Source organism: Citrus sinensis, chromosome 9 (assembly GCF_022201045.2).
Source record: "Citrus sinensis cultivar Valencia sweet orange chromosome 9, DVS_A1.0, whole genome shotgun sequence".
In the NCBI taxonomy this organism is placed as follows: Eukaryota; Viridiplantae; Streptophyta; class Magnoliopsida; order Sapindales; family Rutaceae; genus Citrus; species Citrus sinensis.
Window position 1 is genome coordinate 31,069,248 of NC_068564.1, and position 17,205 is coordinate 31,086,452.

Consider the following 17,205-nt stretch of genomic DNA (forward strand, 5'->3'; position numbering starts at 1 on the left):
ATTGTATGCACATAAGTTGGATATATTTTAAATAAGAAAATTGATAAACGAACACAAAGGCGACAAGATGGTGACATAATAGTGTATATACTTGGTTGGGGTACAATATTACAAATTAAGTGATTAAACATGACTAGGGCATAATTAATTTTATTGTATTTTTAAAATTTTTTTGTCCAAATATCGTGCTCTTAAAATAATTTGCTTACGTTAAAGATTTAATAAGTTAAGTCATTGTGACTTCTAATAATTTTTTTTTATAATTTCAAGTTAATTTTATTTTTCATAGTCGGTGGTATTTACTAATTTTTGGTAATTAGTTAGCATTAGCATGTAGATTTTTTTATTGAATAAACGGATTAGGTTTGTCGCGAATCTTTTACAACATCAATTCGGATTGGTCCTGATCCGATTATAAAATGTGATTAAAGAAGCTATATGTGGACCAATTGGACATAAATTGATGCCAACTCCTCAAAATTTGATAACTTCAACTCCATGAACAACCATTTATGATTATTATTTTTGGATTACATCCATTATCTCAAGATTTGGATCGAACTAATCCAATATATATTTTTTTAAATTAAGAACCATAAAAAAAATTAAAACTTATTTCACATGAAATTATTAATTGTGCTAACTATTTTAGCTTATCATCGCTAATCTTATGGAGTAGTGTACACTTGTTTGATTAGCATCAAATTAATATTAATCTTAGAGTAATGATATAGTTACAAACTTATTTTGTACAAACTGATGTGGCTGATAGGATCGGTTGAATTAAATATTATTTGGCTCACATGATACGTCAGTTTGTACAAAATAAATTTGTATAAGAATTTGTGACTGCATCATTACTATAAATCTTATGGAAAGTCTTTACTGCGAGAATCTTCCCTTCTAAAATCTGTCCACGTTATACAATTTGTTTCTTAATCAGGCAAACACGATATTAAAAAATAAAAAATATAAGTCAATCAAAAAAATTGGGATTAATCATTAATTCTGTGCTGGCTATCATTGCTCCTTGAACGATACGTTTTCAAAAATCAAGCAGAATTTAGATTAAAACCCTAGTCAACTTTTCGATTTAAGAGAAACTTTGAGTGCTCCCGGAGCACAACTCACAACTGCGATTCACTCGTGTGGCACTGTTGAGGGAAAAAAAAAACAGGGGAAAGAAAATGGTTGGCATATTATTAATGGCATCTATAAGCATTAAATTAACGAGAATACGTGAGAACAAGTGGGGGATTAGTATTTCTTCAAATGATGTTAAATCACGTGTAGTTGGAGTTTGATAGAAGAAGTCAAACATTGCGTAGTTTTCATATTGTCTAATCACATGACATATCATATAATCTACTACATGTGATTTTAGAATCATCGTGCTTTTTATTCATAAAATTTTATTTACTACGTGCGTATTTTATTTTATTTTATATGAAATTTAAATTAATTTTTTAAATTATTATAATCAAAGAGTATAATATTTAAAAAAGAGTCTGTATGGTTTCATATTTATATAAGAAAAAAAGCCACCCACGCCCTTAAGATTTACTTAAATCGTCACAAATATCTCTTTAGATTTATAAACGATCACTCAGGTCCCTTTTTAACTATTATACCCTTGATTACAATAACCCAATAGCTGACTTTAAATAAACTTCTATAATAAATATAAATTAAAATTAAGCCAATATAATATACGAAATAAGATAAAATTTATAAATTATTTTAACATTATTAATCTTTCATGTTCTTTTAATAATAATAAAATCTAGTTGACATGCTAATAATATTAAAATAATTATACCTAACATTCAAGTAATTATAAATTTATATTATTTTATTTACAAACAATATCTTCTTTAATTTTGTCTATATTAGTATAAATCTTAAGTCAATTTTATGATTAATAGATTTTAGTATTAATACAATATGTTGGGATCGATTAATAATAACTTAATATTAAAAATAATTTTCATTATATACGTTATTTTATTAATTATACTTATTGTAATATTTTATTTGTATTATATGATACTTATTTATTATTTTTATCTAATTACGGTATCTATATCTATTTGGATTGTTATAATTAAATAGTATTATGATAATTTATAAAATTAAGAAGGTCTGTGTGACTATTTATGAAACTAAAAGGTGTGTGTAATCATTTAAGCAAATTTTAAAAGTGAGGTGTTGTTTTTTATCTTCTATAATTACTTTAAGAATTAGAAAATTCAAAAAGGAATTCCCTTTTTCTTTCAAGAGAGAAGTGAGAAGCAAGTAATAGCAAAATTAATTTCCTTTTCATTTATTTTAAAAAAGGTGCTATTTAACCTATGATTTTATAATGGTCGTCTGTGACCTGAGGTCGGTACAACCCGACTTTTGTTTAATCACCAATTGTCATCAAATACGGTAATAAATTTGTTAAAGGCCTGGACGGTAGTAATTCAAACATAAATGTGGCTAATAAACTCGGTGTTCCTTGAAAAATGTTTTAAAAAAAAGAGAAAGAAAGAAAGAAAGAGAGAAATTGGGAGAAGGAGAGCAGTCCTTTATAAGAGCACTGTCGGTTCATATAATTGAAACTTTATATAAAGTGATAGTAATTTAAAAACAGAATAAGTAGCTTTTTCAATGGTGACTTACGTAATATTATGCAACAAGATGGTCAAAATTCTGCTTTAAAGTTGAGTTGACTCTTCTTGTATTTATTGCCAAGTTGTGGTGGAGTGTCACCTACCATTATTATTATTATTATTACATTGTAAAACGACTTGAACCACATTTTTCTCTCCTAATAATCGCTTTGACGAGTTTATTTGAAAATATATATGTGTACACACCAGTTTAATGTGGTTAATCTGTCCCCGACTTGCTAGAAATTAGTGTTTTAGACACCATCGAAACTACACAAGTTTGCAACTGTTGTGGTACTGCTCTCGGTGAACACAATGGCTGAAACCACATCTCCTGTTAAATTTGAAGCACCAACGGAAACAGAACAAGAACTCATCATCAGCGGCAAAGAATCATTAGAAAATTACATCCAAAAAGGCAGTGATGCTGGAACTTTTGATGCATCTCTGCCACCTCTGGAAATTCCAATAATTGATTTTGGCCTCTTGACATCTCCTTCATCCAGCTCACAGGAACTTGAGAAACTCCGCTCAGCTCTCTGCTCCTGGGGCTGCTTCCAGGTCTAGTTTTACCCACTTCTTTGTTTCAATTTAATTTTTTTTTCCTTATTAACATATCTTGCTCCAAGATTCCTTGTGTTAAACTTGATGACCATGTAGCTTGATTCATAATTTGTACTCAGAGCTTCAGTTTTGGGGTTTCAGGCAATCAATCATGGAGTAGAACCTGCATTATTGAACAAGGTGCGTGAAGCTACCAAGCAGTTCTTTGCTCTCCCTCTGGCGGAGAAGAAGAAATATTACCAAGAAGATGGTAGCTTTGAAGGCTATGGGAATGACAAGATGCAGACACTCCATTGGAGTCATCTACTGTACCTTACGGTGCATCCAGAAGATAAAAGACAACTGAAATTCTGGCCTGAAAACCCCGAATATTTTAGGTACTACAGTTGCGTTAACAGTTTTTGCATTATGGATTGAGATCTTGTGCGCTGAAAAATACAAGTCAACCTTGTAGATATATATATAAATGTGTATGCGGTGATTGTTGCAGGGAAACTTTAGATGAATTTTCCAAGCAATCAGAAGTGATAAATCAAATCCTCCTCAAGGCCTTCGCGAGGTCGTTAAACATGGAAGAGAATTGCTTTTTGGACATGTTTGGAGAACAAGCATTAATGCTTGCTCGATTCAACTGGTACCCTCCATGTCCGAGGCCTGATCTGGTTCTTGGTGTCTTCCCTCACACCGATGGATCAGGATTGACAGTGCTCTTGCCAGACAAAGAAGTTGGAGGTCTTCAATTCCTCAAGGACAATCAATGGTACAGCGTACCAGTCATTCCTGAAGCCTTTGTTGTTAACGTTGGTGATCAGCTAGAGGTACGTAGTTTCTGATTAACAAAATTACATTTATAGCAAATCAAGGGATTTTTACTTCAAAAGAATCTAATCATTCGGTATATATCATGTGATGCATACAGATAATAAGTAATGGAATATTCAAGAGCCCTGTACACAGAGTGGTGACAAATTCAGAAAGGGAAAGAATTTCTTTGGCTATGTTCTATTGTCCAAACCAGGAAAAAGAGATTGAACCAGCGAATTGGTTGGTGAATGAGTCGAGGCCTAGGTTGTACAAGACCGTGAAAAATTACAACCGTTTGTATTTAGAGCAACACAAGCTAGGGAAGAGACCAATAGAAGCAGCACTTCTTTAGCTTTGTTATATTCTAGTTTTTCGAGTCACTGTGCAATTTCATTCAAGCCTTAAGTAATTTTTATCCCTATTTTGAATGTTTGGTGGAATCTTTATGTGCTTATGCCTCGGCACGAATGTCCAGCTTTGTGATGCTGGCGTGTTTTGCGGATTGTTTTCTATTATTTAGGTTTGGTTCTGCGTTTTAGAATTATCATAACTTGTATTCGTGTAATGCATTTCATTGCAAGATCTAGCTCTATGTATGGAGGGGTAAGGCTCACTGGATCCCTGTGACTAGGTGCACTTTAATTTTTCTAATTAATAAAAATCCCAAGTACCATCGATGTTTGCCATTGAAGAAACTATACAGGAACTGGTAGTTAGCGATAATGCCACACCCAGATGGCGATGAGTAATTTATTCCTACCTCATCTCAATTGATTTTTTCAGATTCAACAGAATCTGCTCAAAATTTTGCAGCTAAGCAGAGATCCCCAATTATTGTCACCTTAACTTACATTAATAGTGAAGAGGTACACAACATAAAAGATACAACAAACAGAGACAAGAAAACAGAGGAGATCCAACCGCTGCACATTAAAGATGTTACAAAACCCACCTATTGGGTGAGAGTGCAAATGGAACTCATTTTGTTAAAGTAAGGGTATGTAACATCCCACACCCCAATGAATGTTGATGTGCTAGTAATTTATATATTATTTATATATTTTTTTAATTTAATTTTAAGTTAAATTATATTTTATTATGTTAATTTTTATCTTAATTTTTATATTTTGTTATTTTAGATATAATCTGAAATTAAAGATAAATTAAATTGAACATTCAAGAAGAAATTTGTTCAAGGAATAAAAAAGAAAAAAATAAAGAGATTTAATTGAAATAAATTAAGGAAGATTTAACTAAAGTAAGCATCATGCATGCAATCATGTGGGGAGAAGCTTTGAAGATTTAATTGACAAATATGACATGCACGTGGAGAGCATATGTTGTGATTAATTGAGGAAGCAAATATTTTGGCATGGCTTTAAATGGCAAGCACGTTATGGCATAGGCTTTGGCTTCAACAATTCTTATTGGCTTATGACATAATGGAGGCGGCCAGCATGCTTTCTTTATTGAAAAAGCCAAGAGCAAAGGACGAGCGGAAGCCAAGAAAAAAACAACACAGGAAGGAAAAAGAGAAGCCGAAGCAGCCATAAGAAATTTAGAGGGAGGCCAGAATTAATTGTTGAGTTTTTTCTTTTTCTTTTCTCTATTGTTGTGTTTAAATCTTTCTTATAATATTTATGGATTCTCTTTATATTGTCATAAACTAATTTATTTTATTAGGGCTACGATGTACCCTAATTATGAAAATTTAACTTTATAAATCTGTGTTATTTTTAGTTTATTATTCCATAGTTGAGTGTTCATTATCGTACTCAATGCTTTTAAATATGTGGTCAATATTTGAATGATTTGAGAATACATAATGAGATCAAGAGGAGATTTATATATTTTTTCTCTGTGTAATGGATGTCATGAATTGAACGAAAGACAGAGATGCGCCAATATGATTCATATAATTTTTTTAAGAATTTTCATAAAACTCAATGAATCTTTGCATATTTAAATTCACATAGAGATATAGTGGGTTAATATGTAAAGATATTTTTTATATTACTCGAAAGAGGATATTGAATAGATTACGGAAATTCACTGTCAACATGGGTAATAAACATTAATTGCATAGATAGATGATTAAATTAGATTGATTATGATGAAATCGAATGTCCTAGTATCTTAATCTCTTGATGATTTTCTATTACTGCCTACATCTTTATTTAATTTTTAGTTATTTTATTTTATTTTAAATCTAAATTCACTTATTCGGTTATTAAAATAAATTAGGGTTAGAATAATTTCAATAACTAATATGATATACAATCTCTGTGGGACGATATTCTACTATTTATTATATTACTTGTGCCGACTAGTACACTTCCTAATTTACGCAACAAATGTCTAAAACACAAATCAAGTTTGAGCCGAACTAAATCCTTGTATTCCCTTACCAAAAAAATTCATTTTCAGCCAAATTAATCACCCTTGACCTCATGCTCTAAGTGCTTTGAGTATGTTCAGTATCTCACTTTCTCCATAAATCTTTCCTCACATGTTGATCGTCCACCATCCATCCTTGTTGAATGGTGAATCTCTCCAGCTAAACTGTTCAAGTTGTTTCCTTCTCATCATCATCAATTGGCAAATTTAACTTTGCCACTGAGCTGATGTTCCCAAAGACTGTTCTGGCAACGGCGAATTTATTCTCTTTCACAAATCCAAATCAACGAATGCTATAACATTTGTTGGAGGAGTGGTAATAGTAAATTCATCTTCATGGTCGCTTAATCCTTTGTATCCTGCCAATAGAGCACCCAAAATAATAGAGGACAACCACACAACCTCAAAACGCGATGGAGTATCCAAAGATGACTTGTTCTCATTGGCATTCTTTTTTCTTAGAGAAGCTATCTTTTTACCATCAAAGGTAAACTCTAACCGTAGAACATTATGAGATCAATCCTTCTCCAAAAAAGATTATCACTAATCGACATATCTCGCTCAAGAAACATAGTGATGGTATCATTGCTGTTGTTCATCGCTTGATTTTAAAGTCATCTGCAGAAGCGGAACCAAGTGCACAAGCAAATAGCTCCAGCTTTGAAGAAAGTTCGCTGCTATGTGTAACACTCGTTGTTTTTTTTTTTTTTAATATTATTATTATTATTATTATAGAATATAATATTTTGGTTTAATGTATTTAAGGGTATTTTATTTTATTGTATTTCTTTTAAGTCTCAAATCACTTAATTTTTTTCTCTATTTATTAAATACCGTATTTAAAAAGGAAATAAATCCCTTAATGGGTAAGGGTTTTAAAAAGGCTTAACCTTTAAAAACCTCCTCTACATTATTTTGTTTGTCAAAATCCTATAGGCTAATAAAGAAAAGAATACAGCAGCGAACATAAGAGGAAATTCATGTTTTTGAATAAGAAAAAGGGAAGATTTTGATTGTGTTACTGTTTTCCATTAAAGGAGCTTTTGAGCTTGGATTTTGTCTTGAAGTTAGGAAATAATTTATAAGCCTCTGAACTTCTAATTTTGATTGTGATTTTATGTGATTAATTGAATGAATTTACGTGTATCATATTAATAAAATTATATAAAGCATGATCGTGTATTGATTTATGTGTTATTGAGTGGAAGTAGTGCTATTATGTTATCCTGGAAACTGTTAACGGTATAGATTAAACATCATATGACTGCTATTTTCATTGAGTGTCATGCATAAAACTTTATAAATTATTAAACTATAACATATGTTTATTGTTCAAAAACTCATCGTAGGTTAATTATTTTGATTTTTCGAAGTTGGAATACTAAAGCTGGAAAATTCCTATTTTTAGTAGTAATTCTCAATTCTATAATTTATTTCATAATCCAAACGACTTCTGAAAATTCTGAGAATTTTTATTACTATATATATATATTATATCTCTTTAATTTCGTAATTTTTGGTTTTATATAAAAATCACTAAAAATTATAGAGTTGGACTGCCACAATCCTGGAAACTATTTTCCAAAATTGCGAGACTGATATTTATGTCAGTTTGGGCCATTAATTGTAACTACTTTGATTATTGCTTAGACCTAATTTTTATTTTGGAGGATTATTGAGTTATTTATTATTTTGGAGAATATGCTTTGTCTATGGACAACATTGACTTTATTTGGGATTAGTTATAAGATTAATGTTATGAGGTTTCATTTCAAATTTCTCTTGAGTTTTTGGGCGAATTTGGGGTGTTACACTATGGCTGCATTAGCTATTTTATGGTGAAGGATTGGCTTTCCACTTCCACCACAAACAAAATAGTGATATTAGTTGTTAGGCAATATCATTTTACGGTGGTTGTATGTTTACTTGTACCTCATATTGGTTAGGAAATGCAAGTTAATTGGTTTATAAGTAAGGTAGGTCCCTCCGTCCAATAGACAAGTCTTTTAGGTTGAACGTCTAGAGATTCTAAGTTTAGTCTCCCAACAAGTGGTATCAGAGACATAACCTAGTAGTCATAATGTGGTGATAGAACAACTTTAGCATTTCGGACAAAATGAACGGGATCCAGCATTAATTGTTTCATCTAACGGAGGATTGTTGAGTTTGTGTTCCACAATAACTAGTAAAAGGAAGTTACTTGGTTTTATAAGTAAGATAGGTTTCTCCACCTAATGGTGTACTATTTTATAGTGGATACCTAAAAATCCTAGATCCAATTCCCATACAAATGGTATTAGAGTCAGATTCTAGTGTTCGGAATGTTTGTAACCCATATTGGATAGTAGAGGGGAGTTATTTGGATTTATAAGTACAATATATCCTTCCACCCAATAGCTAGAAGAGACCAATCGAAGCAACACTACTTTAGTTTTCTTAAATTTCTTGTTCTTGTGTGATAGAAGAAGACAATCTAAACAGTGTCGAGGACTAATGACTAATCAATAAGGCTCGTTCCTCGGCTATAACACAACTTTCCTTGGCCATGGAATTAGCGCTTGCCTGCATTATTTCCAAACCAAATGATGGTATCGTAAGAGGTTTGCACTCATACGTAAAGATGAATATTAACATAATGATTTCAAGATTCATCTCAGAACTAATTAATTAGCAAATTAAAGAGAGATGCCGATTTAAGAAAGAAATCGGATTATCATTGACCGAAATGACAGCAAGAGAAGTTATTGACTGAACTGAACTATAACAAGAGAAACATCCGTTCTCAATTCTATGAACTTCCAAGAAGCTACCAAATTAAAGAATGAATATGCCTACTACCACTTATGAAAATGTCATAACTAAAAGAACAGGCATTGACATTTAGAAAAGAAAAGGCAGAGCTCCTGAGAATTATTCAAAGAAGCATGCCAAGGCCCAGGATTGTTATTGGTTGAATGAAAAATTAAAGAATATGTATCAGCCACATTTGATTTTACTCCTTTTCATCACTACCGCCCTTCAATCCCTGAATATCATCAGAAGAGTCACCATGTTCAAGATTAGCCGAACCGGACCCAGTTCTTGGACCACGAAAATCATCATCATCACTACTCTTTTCTTCGGAGGCAGAGGAGCCTTTTCCAACAATATCACTAATACTTTCACCACCACCACCACCACCAGCATTTCTTTCAAGAGCAGAGTTAATGCAATCTTCGGTTCTGTAATGCTCCATCTTCAAGTTGTCCAACCTGCTGTCTAACTCAGCATCTGTTTCTTTCTTGCTGCAGCCAATTTCTGGTAGATTGTATTTCACAGCCGCCTCATCCATCCTCTTTCTAGCCTCTCCCGCTGCTTTCATGGAGCTAATCATTGCTTGCATCGTCTTACGCATATCCTTAAGCTCTTCACTAATGGCTACACGATATTTTTTCTCCATTGATGAATTTCCAGACTCAGTTGTATCACCATCACTACCCTTTCCTTCAGAGCCTGCAGGGCCAGAACCAGCTCCAACGTCACCACTTTGATGATCACCAGATTCATTAAACCGATCACTTGTCTCACCAACGTCACTGCTTGCACCATCTTTATTCTCCATTGATGATCCGAAATCACTTTAAATAGCAACCCAAATTAACCCAAAACCAAGAATCAAGAAAGCTGTTTGTGAAAATCAGAGAGTGAGAGAGAGAGAGTTGCTGCCAAGAAACTTGTTAAAGAATATAAAATGTAGATTATAAAGACTGTTGCTAGGCCTAGGTGGTTATTTTCAGTAGATGGTTAGTGCCCGGCTCACCAGCAGGTGATATTTTAATCGAAAACAGCGGGTTCACGCAGTGTTTACAAGTTTTAAGTAAATACGACGCGTCGTCTTTTGAACTCCATCATAAACGCCACGTCGTCTGCGAAAAGGAGATGATGCGGGTGACCGGCGTGAGACATGCCCACAGATGTAGGATTTTTGAGTCACTTGACCATCGTAACTGGTTGCAACAAAAATCCGTTATCAAGAAACTACTTTTTGGCGCCAAATTATATCTCCAAGTCTCCCCAAAATGCATTATGAGATCTAGATTTTTTAAATCTACTCTTGAGCACAAAACATCTAAATTGGTTAACACCCACAATGAAGCATCCGGTGAGAGGAGAGAGAGAAAAAAAAAGCAATAAAGAGAGAAGATACAATTCTCTCATCCTTCTCTAATTGTTCTTGATATTTAGCAGCTCTCCGGCCAATAAATAGTGTACAAGTGAAAATTAAGTTGACCCCATACAATACTGTGGGTCCCACTAACGAACTACAGGCACAAAATATTCACAAAGATTCCAGGTCATAAAATCCGAGCCTCAAACAAGCTGTTTCGTGGCCACCTCAAGTCCTTGCAAGCATTTGCCAATTGCCTCGGCTTCCTTATTCTACGTACCCGCTGTCCGATATCACTTGCTGCAAAGCAAAACCTTGTTCACTTTCTATTTTGAGAAACAAAACAGATGGCAAAATTAACTCTGGGAGCAGAGAAATTTTTTGTTTTTGCTCATAACACAAGCTCAGGGAGATTAGTCTTTGCCAAACGTAATTCTTCCAAGAGGCAGAAGTTTCATTTGTACCCTTCCGAAGGGTGCTCGAGATTGAGAGTTTCTTGTAGCATCAAGGAGAAAGAGAATGTGAAGGAAGAAACTGACAAGTTTGATGAGGTGCTTACTGGGCTACGAGTGGATGAACCGGGTTCAGTTTCGGGTTTTGACAGTGAATCGGGTCAAGTGCGCGGGACTGAAGAAGTGGGTCGGGCTTCGTATTGGCCGCCGTGGAAGAATATACCTCAAAGATACAAACTTATTGGAACTACTTCGCTTGCCTTTGTTATTTGTAACATGGATAAGGTAATATTCTAGCATTTCAAGTGAGAGGCAATGAAATATAAATCATGACAGTTTTAATATATTTGGGATTGATTAATTAAATATGTGCTTTAATTACCGGGTTTCTGAGTTTCATATCGAGATAATTATGTCTGTATAGGTGAACTTGAGTGTTGCTATAATTCCAATGTCACACCGTTTTGGGTGGAATTCATCTGTGGCTGGATTGGTTCAATCATCTTTCTTTTGGGGTTATGCATTGAGTCAATTGCCTGGAGGTTGGCTTGCCAAGATATTTGGTGGGAGGTTTGTATTCGAAACCTTAATAAAGTTATGTTTCACCATCTGCGCTGGTAAAAAGAAGAATTGTTTGTCAGTTTTCAATGTATTTCCCTTTCTGAGAAAGAAAACGAGTATACAGTAATTCTGCCTGTGCTCAGATTTTATATAGATTATATGGGTTCCATCCTATTGAAGTATGATGGATCTAGCTAGAGACTTTCAATCATTACAGGAAACAAAAGACCCCTTAAAACGTAGATGTTGTCAACTTGAGTTTCTGGCATTTGTTATGTGTGCATCAAGTTATCTGTTTTATTCTGCTGGTGCAGGAAAGTTCTTCAGACTGGTGTATTGATTTGGTCCTTGGCTACAGCACTTCTACCACTTCTTGCTGGATTTATGCCTGGACTAGTCCTGTCAAGGGTTTTGGTATAGCTCAACTTCTATTATTTCATTCTCTATTCAATGCATCTTTTAAATTTCAACCCTTTGTAATTAGCCTATTTATGTTTATTAAAACATGATTCTTCTTGAGAGTAATTCAATTTTTGTAAAGATCAGATTATGTTTTTCATTAATCGTATATGATCATTTGAAAAACCTTGATCTCTCTCTATGTTTCGTACAAATCTGAGTTCAATGTTTTGAATATTATCTTAATTTTTTTAGACCATAACAAGCATCCTTTTCCTCCTTTAAATCTAGGTTGGAATAGGAGAAGGTGTTTCCCCATCAGCCGCGACTGACCTTATTGCCAGGCATGTATGACATCCATATTGGTCTTGGAGGAGTTTAATATTGATGAATTAAACATGATATATGTTGGAAAAGTTGTATTTTTATGAATAATATTTTTCCTCATTCTATGGTTCTCTTGGTTAATATAGTTCATATCTTAACAATTGACTATTGTCCAACCCAATTATTGTAGGTCAATACCTTTGGAAGAGCGCTCACGTGCTGTATCATTTGTCTTTGGTGGACTGAGCTTTGGAAGTGTTGCTGGGTATGTTTTGTTTGAAGGCTGTGTTGGGTTGATACAGAATTTTCTTTTTCCTGAAGTAAATGCTTGTTAGTTCGTTAAACCATGGTCACCACATCCAACCATCAAGTATTGAAATTGTCAACAAGGCATAACTACACGAGTTTTCCCTGGTTTAGACTTGGATTGCAGAAATAAAAATATTTAAGAGTTTTTTGATCTTCTTATGTTTTCCATTAACTTCCCCATTCATCGTTTATGGTTTTTTTTTTTTTTAATTTTCTAGTAACCATAATTGCTCATGTTTTCTCCATTTGTCATTTTCTAACATAAAGAGTTCTTGCAGGCTTCTTTTAGCTCCCCCCATTATTGAAAATCTTGGTTGGGAATCTGTGTTTTATATCTTTGGCTTGCTTGGGATTGCCTGGTAAGTTACTCGTATTAAACTCACTAGTTTACTGACCTACTTCTGCTCCTGAGTAACCTTTACCTTTGTGCATGCTGTATGCAACTAGAACTTCTTTATCATAGTTACTGTCACATGGCTTTTGCCCTCATGGCCTAAGGCAGTGAACCATGCATGATGCAACCACTCCCCCCTCCCAAAAAAAAAAAAAATCCATCCCACTCTAGATTAAATGTATCTTCTTCGATTCAAACCCTTGATCTCTTGGTTCTACGATGAGAGTCCAACTATTTGAGCTATCCTATGTGGATAATATGCTGATAAAACTTAGAACATGTAAATTGGGAAAAAACATGTCTTGAAGTTTTGGTTGTTATTATTTTGAATTTGAAAATTAGAGACAAATCCTGCGATTTTAATTTCATTATAAAAAAGAATAATAATAATAATCATAAAAGTCTTGTCTTATACAATTATTTTACTATGTTTGACCATAAAAGTCATCTTATGACCAAACCAAACACTGAAGGTTTTCAGGATTTAAGATTCTTCAAGAAGGAGAAACTTCAAATGGAGCTACACTTGCTCCACGTGAGTACTGAATCCCTATTTGCCTCTTATTATTTTTTGTTTAAAAAAAGTTAAAAAGATTCTCTTGTCTTTTTTTCTTTTTTCTTTTTTCTTTTTTCTTTCCTTTCTATTTTCTCCTTTTCTCATGAGCTGATGTATAATGGTACTGGCATGGGACGTCACTGGACTATTCCTAGATTATTTTATTTGTTATTATAAAAAAATAGCTTAACCCATTTGCCATTATCTTAAATCATAGGTTTTGTTCAAGTGTCACGTTTTGCTGTTGTTTTCATTAGCCAAATAAACCAAAAATTTCGCTATTACATTTATTCCATGTTTCTCTTGAGTTCTTTCACGCAATCGTAATTGGGAATGTTTTTCATTTAATTTCTCAGGGTCCAATTATATTAACATGAAAAAATCATTGAGTGCATCTTTGGAAGAGATGGGTGAATCTTTGAAGGTATGATTTCTCAAGGTTAGCTCTTGGTTTAATTTGATTATGGAAGTAGTAATTTACCATATCAGTAAATTGAGTCTTCTAAGCTGTATTTCAGTGATGATATCAGTTTTAGGAACCCTTGTCAGTTAAAAATGTCATATCCTGATAGGCTTGTTAGCTTACATTCATGCACACTTCTAGTTAAGTCATTCAACTTGCGCACAGCCTTCGATGCAGTTGTGAGCCATGTCCGTGCACCATCAAGGTTTTGAGCAGGACCACTGGTTGTAACTTTGTAAGGAAATTTGGAAATGTTTCTAGTTAAGTCTTGATTTTATCTGACTTATACCTTATATTTACATAAGGAGGACCAAGTTGGGAGCAAAATTTTCTTAATAAGTCTGATATTCCTATTACACGGATAATTTATTTCAGAATGAATTTATATGATATGATTGACATTCGCCAGTGATTTGACAAGGATATGAGCTTAAAGTTGAATGCTAAACATGATTTGTAAATCCACATCGGCATGCCATAAATAGCCTTCTTAATTTATGACAATATGGACAACATGATGTCAAAACTATCATCATCTGCACTGTTTTTCCTGACTCATTTCAAATATCCTTGCTTAAGTATAGCCATCATTGTCATAGCATCAGAAGAGGCATATTCATAGTAGTTTAGATATTGTGAATTTCATACAATTAATATTGTTACTGAATATGGATCAGCCCTCATTTTACAGGCCTTTCCTTTATTTCTATTTTCTAACCTGCTTTTGGTAATAGGATGTACCGTGGAAAGCAATTTTCCGGAGTAAGGCTGTATGGGCAATGATATATGCTCATTTTTGTGGAAGTTGGGGTCACTATACTTGTCTCTCTTGGCTTCCTACATATTTTAGGTATCATTTTGACTGCCTACTGTTTTAGTTTTTTAATTGGAGTTGTTTATGATAGCGTGTGCCAAAAAAGTGGATTAAAAGTTTTTGCATGAAATTTTCTGGCTTTAACATTATCTTGTTTTATATATTATTTACCATTCATGAGTGGTTCAAGGTATCACCAGTATGAAGTGAACAATAGATAATACATGGTATCTGCATTTCTTCGAACAATAATGTCTTGGAAATAACTACGCAGTTTCTGTTGACTTCACTTGAAGGCATGATATGGCTCTATCATAGTTTCTGGAGGTTCAGTTTTTAACCTTGTCAGCATGAACTCTTGATTGTCTGGTTGGAAATAATTATGCTTTTCTTTCATTTTTCAGAATCATGGTTCTGACTTTGTTGTTCATCCACATGCTCAGAATTGCAGAAAATATTACTTTGCAATTTATTAGCATCTGCATAGATGTGTCTTCAATGTTCTGTTTACATAGTAGTAAATAACAAAAATTTCTAAGTTCTAGTTTAATTGTTATGTAGTGAGGAGCTGAGCCTAAATTTGACAGAAGCTGCATGGGTAAGTCCGAAAGATCTATCTATCTGGTTTAAAAGTATAGCATATTCTGTTCCTTGGCAGTTTATATCTTTGATGCGTTCACAGGTGTCCATCCTCCCCCCATTGGCTTCAGTGCTCGTGACTAGCATTGCTGCACAATTTGCAGACAACTTAATTGCCACTGGAGTTGAAACCACTATGGTAAGGAAAGAAGTGGTCCACTCTTGTGTCAGTCAATGTTTCTTATGAAGAACATTGAATCACTGGTGTTCAATCACAGTCACCTCCATTAACACCTATCTGTGTGCAATATTTGAAACTGTGTTTGCTACTGTTGTGAAGTTAGCATATTAAATCTTTAACCATGATTACATTATTGTTGCTTCTACAGTTACCTTCCTTCATCATCCTGCCTTGACTTGAGTTACCGATATCATTCTGTGTGAATATCGATATTTTTATTTAAAGTCTACTTTGATTCTGCCTTATAATTGTGACAACCTTCTTATTCAATGTTTAGGTGCGAAAGATTTGCCAAACAATTGCATTTTTGTCTCCTGCTGTCTGCATGACTCTATCTTCTATTGATCTAGGATTGCCACATTGGGAAATTGTGGGGATTCTTACAGCAGGCTTAGCGCTTTCAAGCTTTGCCTTGTCTGGTAATGAACAATGTAGTATTCATATGTTGTGATAGGGCACAAAAAATACCAAAATTAATATTAATGGCCAATGCATTTTGCCCTCTTTCTCAGGACTTTACTGTACCCATCAAGATATTTCTCCTGAATATGCAAGTATACTTTTGGTATGTAAGCTTATACCTGTTCATTTACCATGTCCTTGAATTTTTATTAGACATCCTGTCATGATTGTTCTTAGCTTTGGAAGCATGGTTGATATTTCCATCCACATAATCCCCTCGGCACGTCTCATGTTTTGCTATTCTTCGTTTTGGCTATAGGTTAAGAGTCATAATGTTATTCATTCAAAACCTAGGTCCCAGAAAGTGAGAAACTCCTTATGAATGTAATACAACTTGTATGTTGGTGCCCTGAAGTTGAAAAGCGTCACTTCTTGGCCTATCTGTTAAAAGTTTCCAGTGGCATCATGTATTTTCTTGAAAAATAATGGAAGATGTATTTTCTTGAAAAATAATGCCTTCCATTTATTAATATGACAAGTTCCATTTTGAAAATTTCCACTCAGGGTATTACTAACACGGTTGGGGCAGTACCTGGAATTGTAGGTGTTGCTCTTACTGGTTATCTCCTTGATTCAACTCATTCATGGAGTGTAAGTTACCAGTGTCCTCCCAGATTTTATTAATGATTTCTCACGGAGGTTTTATTGTAATATTTCAAATTTATGTTGTGTAGATGTCACTGTTTGCACCGTCAATCTTCTTCTACTTGACTGGTACAATTGTGTGGTTGGCGTTTGCTAGCAGTAAGCCTCAGAACTTTTCTACCAGAGATTAGCCTCATTTCTGTGCTTCATTTCTTCCACTGGGCGGGGTGGAGCCTCATTCACTGATCGGCTTTGAATATCTGCATGGGCCAACGAAAATTGGACTCCAACTGTCATACCATTTATAGCAGCCAATTTTGTTTGTGTATATTTTTGACTAAAAAGTGTTTGTTGGCCAACAAAATGATTCATACTTTGTTGTACGGTTGTTTACTTGTGACCCAAATTCTGTAAATCGAAAAAGTCAAAAAGATTTATCATAAAATATCTTACCAAATTTTGTAGTACTAAAGAAGAGTATGTGCATTCTTGAACTT

The 17,205-nt window shown here is 33.8% G+C and overlaps 2 protein-coding genes across 3 annotated transcripts; both read left to right on the forward strand.

Moving 5' to 3' along the window:
- Nucleotides 1-2,841: 2,841 nt before the first annotated feature.
- LOC102611568 (protein SRG1) lies at nucleotides 2,842-4,717 on the forward strand. Its single transcript, XM_006474320.4, has 4 exons — nucleotides 2,842-3,215; nucleotides 3,360-3,595; nucleotides 3,709-4,036; nucleotides 4,138-4,717. Exons 1-4 carry the CDS (start codon nucleotides 2,970-2,972, stop codon nucleotides 4,372-4,374), a joined length of 1,047 nt encoding a protein of 348 aa, XP_006474383.1. The 5' UTR covers nucleotides 2,842-2,969; the 3' UTR covers nucleotides 4,375-4,717.
- Nucleotides 4,718-10,772: 6,055 nt separating this feature from the next.
- LOC102611072 (probable anion transporter 6, chloroplastic) lies at nucleotides 10,773-17,153 on the forward strand. Of its 2 annotated transcripts, XM_006474318.4 has the most exons (15): nucleotides 10,773-11,303; nucleotides 11,443-11,588; nucleotides 11,894-11,993; nucleotides 12,270-12,322; nucleotides 12,496-12,570; nucleotides 12,893-12,973; nucleotides 13,482-13,543; nucleotides 13,921-13,988; nucleotides 14,762-14,877; nucleotides 15,403-15,439; nucleotides 15,524-15,619; nucleotides 15,939-16,080; nucleotides 16,174-16,226; nucleotides 16,628-16,714; nucleotides 16,798-17,153. In XM_006474318.4, the coding sequence occupies exons 1-15, from the start codon at nucleotides 10,914-10,916 to the stop codon at nucleotides 16,897-16,899; spliced, it is 1,608 nt and encodes a 535-aa protein (XP_006474381.1). In that variant the 5' UTR covers nucleotides 10,773-10,913; the 3' UTR covers nucleotides 16,900-17,153. The 2 variants fall into 2 exon arrangements, with proteins under 2 accessions (XP_006474381.1, XP_006474382.1); XM_006474319.4 differs by lacking the exons at nucleotides 15,939-16,080; nucleotides 16,174-16,226.
- The last annotated feature ends 52 nt before the right edge of the window (nucleotides 17,154-17,205 follow it).

What these genes read in the sequence shown, in the direction of transcription:
- LOC102611568 (XM_006474320.4), top strand. Translation starts at nt 2,970, where the DNA reads ATGGCTGAAACCACATCTCCTGTTAAATTTGAAGCACCAACGGAAACA. An exon ending in GCTCCTGGGGCTGCTTCCAG is followed by an intron (nt 3,216 to 3,359) that starts GTCTAGTTTTAC and finishes TTGGGGTTTCAG; the next exon opens with GCAATCAATCATGGAGTAGA. An exon ending in ACGTTGGTGATCAGCTAGAG is followed by an intron (nt 4,037 to 4,137) that starts GTACGTAGTTTC and finishes TGATGCATACAG; the next exon opens with ATAATAAGTAATGGAATATT.
- LOC102611072 (XM_006474318.4), top strand. Translation starts at nt 10,914, where the DNA reads ATGGCAAAATTAACTCTGGGAGCAGAGAAATTTTTTGTTTTTGCTCAT. An exon ending in AATATGCAAGTATACTTTTG is followed by an intron (nt 16,227 to 16,627) that starts GTATGTAAGCTT and finishes ATTTCCACTCAG; the next exon opens with GGTATTACTAACACGGTTGG. An exon ending in ATTCAACTCATTCATGGAGT is followed by an intron (nt 16,715 to 16,797) that starts GTAAGTTACCAG and finishes TATGTTGTGTAG; the next exon opens with ATGTCACTGTTTGCACCGTC.